Here is a 9,850-nt window from a genome sequence, read left to right on the forward strand (position 1 = left end):
AATGATCACGACTGCCAACGTGAAAATTAAACAACTGATAGATCGAATTGCTGTTGGCACTTCTGACTTGTGATTGTCGATTAATTTATATTATATTTTAATATTTTTATTAAATATGTTAAATTTCAAAAGTTTCTGTAAAAATCAAGTTATAAAAAATTTTATGAGAAAAGTACGATATATATGTTGAAACTTTAAATATGTCTAAAATGAAACTTATGTTGTAATAGAAATGAAATTTATATTCAGTTTTATTATTAGTATGGAATAAATAAATATTATTACTTTGTATGAACGCGTTTCTGCACTAAATAAATTTTAATAAATTTTAAGTCGGTGAAACAATCGATTTTTAATGGCTATGTTCTATTGCTTGTTATTTTCCTCTTTTTTTTGGTCATCTAATTTGTTCGGGTTAGTAGGTTTTGATAGGATTTCAGCCGCGCTCGTGTAGAAAAATCTCTCAAAAAATTGGCAACCCTGATAAGAATGGTGGAAATGGTGAAATCCATGGAAGAAGGAGAAACTTAAGATGTGAGGTCTTATTGTCTCTCTCCAAGTCTCCAATAAAAGGAAGCTGAACAAAGCTGAAGCAGGGAAGAGAAACAAGAAAGAAGAATCTTGAAGTAGGGATGCTCAATCTCGGCAAAAGAATCGATTTTTTTAATCGCAAGTGTAAGTATCGATACACGAAAAAATCGAGCATCAAAGAATCGATTTAGCGAAAATCGATCTAAAAAATGGAGGATGGAGACTAATTGAACATAGTGTCCCTAAATACAGAGTCTGGTCAAGATGTTGCGCTTAAGGAATTGCACTAGTGGAAACTAGTGTCCCTAAATACAGAGTCTGGTTAAGTCATGTATCTCTTTTGATTGGGTCACGTCAGCGCGAACACACAATGGCGTTACCAATGAAAACGTTGATAAATCGCGCGCTTATTTAAAGAACTAAAAACATGAAATATTGTAAAATATTTATTGCAATTCATATACTGTAAATAAGTTATTCTCGCTTTATTATTATATAACAATATTATTTAATAAGAGAATGCATTGCCATGATTTTGCTATTATATGTTTTGGTTAAATATTGTCGCTTGCATGAAATACGTACTCTATATATGATAAAGCGTTTTTTTATTTTTAACATTAAGTTATGGCAATTTATAATTTTATTACATGTAATGTTCTGCATTTCCCTCATATAAAATTCTAAAAAATTAGTCGACGTATTTTTAACATATGGTAAATATTTTCTTATTATAATTTCCATTGCACAAAAATATTGAAATGTTTCATCGTTAACAAAAAATAGTGTTTTTTTACGGTAGCATCTTAATTGCACAAATTTAGTATAATTTTGTTTGGGATTATAATTTTTGGATCCAATTGAATTTAAACATTCTTGGCATGTTCTACTACATTTAATAATACTAGATATTAAGTAACCAGCTATGTTAAATAAAATATTTAATTCTATATTATTTAAAGTAATATTAGCGTTTGCATTCACAAAATGTGATGTATTCAATGAAGTTTGTGCACATTTTTTTAACTCTTTTGCTTTTTTAGGTTGATTTAAAATATCACCAATTAATTGCCCATCATCTGTCTCATAATTAGATGTACGAGTTGATTTTAAGTACTGCGATATTGCAATAAGTTTTAAGTTCTGTTTAAATTGCAAGGAATTAGGAATAGGGTTCTTTGTTCTTATACAAGAAAACAAATTCTCGAGGCAATCTTGCGTAAAACGACCAGTTAAAACAAAACTATATTTTCTATTGTCAATTAAATATTGTGTCAATTCAATAATAGAAGTTGTTATCATTACACCACTTTGGACAGGTTTAAATTTAGACTGATCACCAATTTTAATGTCTCTGAAGAGTTCCACAACAGATATAAGAAAAGCAATACTCTCATAAAATTTTGTTTCTTTGTCTTCACCTCTTGCGTGTTTTCCTAGTGCAACTGATACTCTTCGTGATGTTACTAAGGTAAACCACTTGGACACAACTTCAATAAATGCCGCTGTTGTATTAAATTCTTTTTTCTTGTTCTCATCCGCATAGAAATACATTGCGCTACTGACATCCCGATTCCACACATTTACCGCTTTACTAACTTTCATTTTGTTAAAAGTACTACACATCAGGTCCCTTTTATTAATCTTGGGTATTAATTTAAAATGTAAGTTTTCTTGTATGTCAACTAATTCATGTAAATGTTGGACCTTAACAATTGGCTGCGATAAATTGTGTTTTGTGATGAATTCTGTAGGCAACTCTATGACCTTGTTATTTAATAAACAAGCTTTTAAATTTTTTAGTAAATGTGGGGCATCGGCCATAAAAAATAATCGTCGATTACTATCTATAGGATGAACAGTAGAATTTCTTATTGAATGTCTGTTACTCATAATACCTCCAAATGCTCTCCACATTCCTAAATTTACCGGACCCATATCACAGGTTATACTATGAACGTACAAACCAACGGCTTCTGCTTTTTCAATTATTATTTCTATGATGGGTTTCAAAATAGCACCATCTACACTATCAGGAGTAAAGTGATAAGCAACAGGTAGTTTCCATCGTCTGTAAATGCCTCCAAGCATGAAAACTAACGCATGAGTAGCGTTTGTAATTTTACCTATATTAATGTCCAATTAAAAAACAATAAATATTATACAGGTTTCAGTAGATACATATATACCAATTACATTTCATAAGTCAAGTCAAAATGATATCTATCCTGATCAATAAAAATTATTAATATGAGACATATACACATATGTAAATCTTGCAAATAGATAAAGATAGACATGTCCTTTACACTTAACTTACTAAAAGCGTTTTCGAAAATGCTATAAATCTAGTTCGGGTTAATCATTATAAATGGCTGTACAATTACCACTTCTATCGGGAAGAGTTGAGAGACCGATACGTGTCATTGTGCTTTGATCGCATTGTTCTCCTGCGGTAATACTCATCTCATCGAGAGTAAGCATGCAATCTCTTTCTTGATCTTCGGTGAAGTGTGATACTCGTTCTCTTAAAATGTCAAACATTTCGTCACCAACGCCAGGTTCAAAATCAATTCCTTCTAGTCTTCTTCTGAGGGTTCGTTCTGAAGGTAAAGGAATATTCTGTTTCAATATCTCGTTGTAGCCGCTACTGCCACAAGATAATTTCAATGTAAGGGCTTTTCGGATAGTATCATTAGACCATCTGTCAACTCGTCCACGTGGCCTACAGAGAGTCTCAATTTGATCGTCATTAAACACTTGTTCCAAGTTCTTGCTTTGTTTCAAATGACACATTTCTTTTATTAATTTCTCTTTTTCACATGTCAGCCGTCTAACACGTTTTAACAACATTCCCTTTGATTTCATAAGTTTATTAATTATCTTGTTCGCTCGAAGAAGCTTCAATTTTGCTGTTCTTGATTCTGACATAGCTTTCTGAATTTTTCTATCAGCTTCTTCCACGTCAACTTTTTCAACGTCAACTGTGTTCAATGGCACGGGTATAACTGCTTGTGAAATGGGTGTTGACATTATCGAGACTGAATTTTCTGTTTCTTCATTATGGATGTTTCTTGTCAATTCGGTAAATGATTCGGCAATATTAATAGTTGATTCTATTTCTTCTATATCCTTTGCTAACACATTGTCTGACATATCTTCATAATTTGTTTTGTCTTCTAAGTTGTTTACTGTTTCAGTGTTGATATCCATCTGTAATGGATATATAACACTATATTATTATTAATTATAAATATATTGGCATGTAAATTCTTAAAAGCAGATATACACATATATTTTTATTGCAATAAAACTGCAGTAAAAACTTACATTTAAACATGTTTCAGCAACGTTTGTACTTTTACCCGGCAAACACATCGTTGGAATTGCGTTATATTTTAATTTCTTTTTCCCGTCAACCCGTGGGCGTTCCCACATTTCGGGTGCAAAGTGTACCTGTTGCATATAAGTAATATTAATTACGATTGTAAATGTTGCAAAAGCTGTTTGCATAAATCTTACCTGGCATACAAAATAAAGTTTTGAAGGGTCCAAATCGGACCTACCAATATTATTCGCCCATTCGTTTCTTCTTTTAACGTCCGTTGGAATGCGAGACATATAATAATGTTTTTTTGACGAATTATTGCACTTTGAAATGCAACAAGAAGGCATCGTGTGTACGGTGTGTACCCTATAAATAACCTAAATAACTTTCGTCCTCGTGCACTGAAAGTGAAAAGTGCAGAGTGCACGCACTCAAACATTTACCCCCACCACTTATAGACGCCATTTTGTGGGATCTTGGCCAGACTCTGTATTTAGGGACACTAGTTGAACACTGAAGCCCTACCAAAAAAAAAGAAAAAAAGAAAAAAGATCACACGTACGTCCTTGTACCATTTATACAGGGTAAAATATATACGTGTTATCTATTCTTTTTATTTTATTTATTTTATTGCACAGTAAATACAGTATTGCATATAGTAAATAATATATCATAATAACATAGAGTGCTTTCCAGCAAAGACACAGTCAGATATTGGCTGCGTTCAGCAGACTCAACAGAGTTCAATTCGTGACTGTGCATGTCAACGTACCTTGTTTCTGTTTGATTGAATTTTGAACTAAACATAAACCGTAAAAATTTAATCCGATGTGATTTACGATGCCCAAGCGAGTGTGCTGTGTTCGAAATTGTGACTTCAATCCATATAGTGAATCGTTTTATCCTTGTTTAACGTAAACAAGCAATAAGAATGTAATGATTCACTGTGTTACACTGTGTCTAATTGTGTCCTTGTTGGAAAGCACTAATAATTTATTTTACTTTGTGTCCCAAGTGCCAATCGGAAATATCTAATGAACTTAAAAATAATAATCGGGATAATCGGTCACCCTTAAAACAGTTACGATTATCCGTCATAATGTTTCCTGTCCGCGAAAACATTCGTTCCGATGGAACTAATGTTCCTACCACTGACAAATGTTCAAGAGCTATACTACTTAAATGTTTGCTTGTAGCATTATAGGAAATCCAATATTCTATTGGATTAGATTTTAATGGTATAATTGGCTGACTTAGATAATTTTTTAACTCTATGTGTAAATTTAATCCAGAACTGTCTTCACTTATGTTACGGTTCATTTTAATCATTAAAGTTAAATTATGCTTACACCATAGATTTGAAATCTCTTCTACTTCTTCTACAGGAGATTCAACCCTAATGTATTCATTATTTTGTGCGTTTTATTTGTTTGTCTATTTTCAAAATTGCATTTGCACATGCTAAATTTGATCGAAAATACATTTTTTTAAAGCGTGGATCCAAAACAGTGGCTATGGCCAAAAGTTCATTGTTTTCAATTGAATTAAACCGAGAATCTATTTCATACATAATATATTTTTTCAAGTTTTTGCCTATTTCTGATTCTGGGTGGAGCTCGTACATCTTATCATATAATAAATATACCATTGGTATGATTTTACTACTAGTAATATTTTTTTCTGCACTAATTTCTCTGGTTATTTCCTCAAACGGTTGCAACATTTTTATGCACTCGTTTGCAATTGCAACCTCAGAGGCTGTTAACATTTTTGGCGAATTTTTTAATTTTATAAGTACAGGCGTGATATAATCGATTAATTATACAAATCTTTTTAACATATAATATGTAGATGACCAACGAGTCGAAACCTCATGAATTAATTTTAACGGTGTTTCAGAAGAATTCGTTTGTTGAATCTCTCGGAATTCATCTGCCGCAACGACGCTGTGCTTAAAATAAGATACTATTGTTTTTATTTTGTCTACTAGACTTTTCAGATCTGAGAGATTCTCGAGCATTTTTGCGGGGATCAAATTTAACGTGTGAGAAAAACACGATAAATGTTTGTCACTACCAAAAACTTGACGAATCGTGCTCACTATGTATATTTGCAACATTATCCGTCACTACAGCCTTAATTTTGGATATAGGTATGTTCCAATTATTACACATGGATAAGAGCATTTCTCCCAAATACTCTCCGGTATGCCACTAATCTAATTCAAAAACACCCACCGTTGTGGACGTAATTGTAAATATAATGAATAGATACGCCTAAATAGCTGACGGTATTCAACACTTCCGTCCACACATCACACGTTAGTATGACGTTCTCTACGGCTTCAAGTTTTCGCTTGATTAAAAGTGACAAGACCTCGTATTTTTTTATCTATTAAGTCTGTGAACTGCTGGCGTCCTGGGATCTTGTAGAGTGGAGCGACAAGCTTTAATAAATACTGACAATCCTCTTTGTTAATGGTATTTAAAGGCATATTATCCTTTGTGACCATAAATAACAGAGCGTTTGTGATATCTGCAGCTTTAGAACCACCATCTGCAAATATGAAAAAAAGTCAATCATTATTATAAATTATAGTAGATATAAACGTATCCTTAATTATTATAAATATTTTTCATACAATAAAAGATAATGTATAGATGAATAGAAAACAATACTTGAAATTTCTTGTAAATATGTAAATTTGAAAATTTTGCTACAAATATTTTCAATTCTTTTAAAAGTCGACATTTGATTGTACTTTTAAACATTTCTATTTGTGTGTAATGTTATAATGCTTTTTAAATGTGATATAATTATATGGATTTAGAGTATTTAGAGTAAGCATATTTTACGACGTAACAAATGTTATTATGTGAACACTTTACCTTCAAATGATTTGATTTTAGATATAGCATTGTCAATGCATGATTGCGAATTATAATGATCAGAACTTTTGAATTTTGCCCCTTGCATCGGATTCGATGTAACAAATGTATGAAATTTTTTGCAAACGAGGGCTGTGCACAAAATTCATATGCAGTATAAAATTTAACTCAGTGATGTGAAAAACGAAAAAAATTGTTATAAAAATGCTTGACAAGATAAGTTGACAAGTATAAATTTTGAAATTGTGTCCTTGTTGGAAAGCACTAATAATTTATTTTACTTTGTGTCCCAAGTGCCAATCGGAAATATCTAATGAACTTAAAAATAATAATCGGGATAATCGGTCACCCTTAAAACAGTTACGATTATCCGTCATAATGTTTCCTGTCCGCGAAAACATTCGTTCCGATGGAACTAATGTTCCTACCACTGACAAATGTTCAAGAGCTATACTACTTAAATGTTTGCTTGTAGCATTATAGGAAATCCAATATTCTATTGGATTAGATTTTAATGGTATAATTGGCTGACTTAGATAATTTTTTAACTCTATGTGTAAATTTAATCCAGAACTGTCTTCACTTATGTTACGGTTCATTTTAATCATTAAAGTTAAATTATGCTTACACCATAGATTTGAAATCTCTTCTACTTCTTCTACAGGAGATTCAACCCTAATGTATTCATTATTTTGTGCGTTTTATTTGTTTGTCTATTTTCAAAATTGCATTTGCACATGCTAAATTTGATCGAAAATACATTTTTTTAAAGCGTGGATCCAAAACAGTGGCTATGGCCAAAAGTTCATTGTTTTCAATTGAATTAAACCGAGAATCTATTTCATACATAATATATTTTTTCAAGTTTTTGCCTATTTCTGATTCTGGGTGGAGCTCGTACATCTTATCATATAATAAATATACCATTGGTATGATTTTACTACTAGTAATATTTTTTTCTGCACTAATTTCTCTGGTTATTTCCTCAAACGGTTGCAACATTTTTATGCACTCGTTTGCAATTGCAACCTCAGAGGCTGTTAACATTTTTGGCGAATTTTTTAATTTTATAAGTACAGGCGTGATATAATCGATTAATTATACAAATCTTTTTAACATATAATATGTAGATGACCAACGAGTCGAAACCTCATGAATTAATTTTAACGGTGTTTCAGAAGAATTCGTTTGTTGAATCTCTCGGAATTCATCTGCCGCAACGACGCTGTGCTTAAAATAAGATACTATTGTTTTTATTTTGTCTACTAGACTTTTCAGATCTGAGAGATTCTCGAGCATTTTTGCGGGGATCAAATTTAACGTGTGAGAAAAACACGATAAATGTTTGTCACTACCAAAAACTTGACGAATCGTGCTCACTATGTATATTTGCAACATTATCCGTCACTACAGCCTTAATTTTGGATATAGGTATGTTCCAATTATTACACATGGATAAGAGCATTTCTCCCAAATACTCTCCGGTATGCCACTAATCTAATTCAAAAACACCCACCGTTGTGGACGTAATTGTAAATATAATGAATAGATACGCCTAAATAGCTGACGGTATTCAACACTTCCGTCCACACATCACACGTTAGTATGACGTTCTCTACGGCTTCAAGTTTTCGCTTGATTAAAAGTGACAAGACCTCGTATTTTTTTATCTATTAAGTCTGTGAACTGCTGGCGTCCTGGGATCTTGTAGAGTGGAGCGACAAGCTTTAATAAATACTGACAATCCTCTTTGTTAATGGTATTTAAAGGCATATTATCCTTTGTGACCATAAATAACAGAGCGTTTGTGATATCTGCAGCTTTAGAACCACCATCTGCAAATATGAAAAAAAGTCAATCATTATTATAAATTATAGTAGATATAAACGTATCCTTAATTATTATAAATATTTTTCATACAATAAAAGATAATGTATAGATGAATAGAAAACAATACTTGAAATTTCTTGTAAATATGTAAATTTGAAAATTTTGCTACAAATATTTTCAATTCTTTTAAAAGTCGACATTTGATTGTACTTTTAAACATTTCTATTTGTGTGTAATGTTATAATGCTTTTTAAATGTGATATAATTATATGGATTTAGAGTATTTAGAGTAAGCATATTTTACGACGTAACAAATGTTATTATGTGAACACTTTACCTTCAAATGATTTGATTTTAGATATAGCATTGTCAATGCATGATTGCGAATTATAATGATCAGAACTTTTGAATTTTGCCCCTTGCATCGGATTCGATGTAGAGAGTGATGATTTTTTAAATACCGCTGCTTTATCCTATAAAGACAATATTTTACAATGACAAAATACATAAACACACATATACAGGGTGTTTACAGGGGGTTTACAGGGGGACAAGATAAGTTGACAAGTATAAATTTTGACACATACATATATATGTCATGAATTATTATATTCCATTTCTATCTCTCTCTCTCTCTCTCTCTCTCTCTCTCTCTCTCTCTCTCTCTCTCTCAGTTAAGTATGTGTAATTTGCAAAGTATTACATTTGTAGAAAAGCAAAAGAAAAAAAAAACGATTTCATCAATTTGAATTTATAATTATAAATACCATATTTTATAAATTATCCCTTATTGACATAATTTTGCTACGACATATGATCTCTGATCAGAGTGAGAGACGATGTAAGTACAAAAATATAGAATGGTATTTAAGTCGTGTCTTTATTGTTTAAATATTAAGTACTTATGAATAAAGCCGGCGGCACACGATACGTTTTTCTGCTGGATTAGAATCTTGTCACCGTATTTGCTGCGGTGCTTGCAGTGCCGTTAGTGCCAGCATTGGAGCCAATACGGTGGCAAGATTGATTGTGCCGCTGGCTTTATAGATTGTTTTTCTTTTTTTTTATTACGCTGTATATTGCGTTTCCAAATTATACATACCGGATGTTTATTTAATATAACGGATTTTTCTACCAATTTATTGGATTATTCCTTAATATCAAGGAAGTCATCGTTTATTTTTTAATTTTTTACATTATAGTATCTTTGCAACTATACCTATTAAATATATTTAATATTTTCTTAAATTCCGTCTAAAATTAAATTATATAT

At 31.6% G+C, this 9,850-nt stretch overlaps 2 protein-coding genes across 2 annotated transcripts in view; both read right to left on the minus strand.

The window, feature by feature from the left end:
* LOC108723964 (uncharacterized) overlaps positions 1 to 4,298 on the minus strand; it is an 18,083-nt gene extending 13,785 nt beyond the window's left edge. Inside the window, exons 1-4 of the mRNA XM_018450042.1 lie at positions 4,054 to 4,298; positions 3,862 to 3,987; positions 2,919 to 3,744; positions 1,452 to 2,657 (exon numbers count right to left, since the gene is read on the minus strand). Of these exons, the coding sequence (XP_018305544.1) occupies positions 1,452 to 2,657; positions 2,919 to 3,744; positions 3,862 to 3,987; positions 4,054 to 4,206 (2,311 nt within the window). The 5' untranslated portion in view covers positions 4,207 to 4,298. The remainder of the gene's footprint in view (positions 1 to 1,451; positions 2,658 to 2,918; positions 3,745 to 3,861; positions 3,988 to 4,053) is intronic.
* A 1,905-nt stretch (positions 4,299 to 6,203) lies between these two features.
* On the minus strand, positions 6,204 to 9,050 carry LOC108723965 (uncharacterized; the record flags this gene model as incomplete). Its single annotated transcript, XM_018450043.1, has 4 exons — positions 6,204 to 6,415; positions 6,748 to 6,879; positions 8,403 to 8,582; positions 8,915 to 9,050. Coding segments are annotated over 4 exons (660 nt in total), but the record flags the coding sequence as incomplete, so codon positions are not given.
* Between the last annotated feature and the right edge of the window lie 800 nt (positions 9,051 to 9,850).

This window comes from Mycetomoellerius zeteki, unplaced genomic scaffold (assembly GCF_001594055.1).
Source record: "Mycetomoellerius zeteki isolate Tzet28-1 unplaced genomic scaffold, Tzet1.0 scaffold259, whole genome shotgun sequence".
NCBI classification, from domain to species: domain Eukaryota; kingdom Metazoa; phylum Arthropoda; class Insecta; order Hymenoptera; family Formicidae; genus Mycetomoellerius; species Mycetomoellerius zeteki.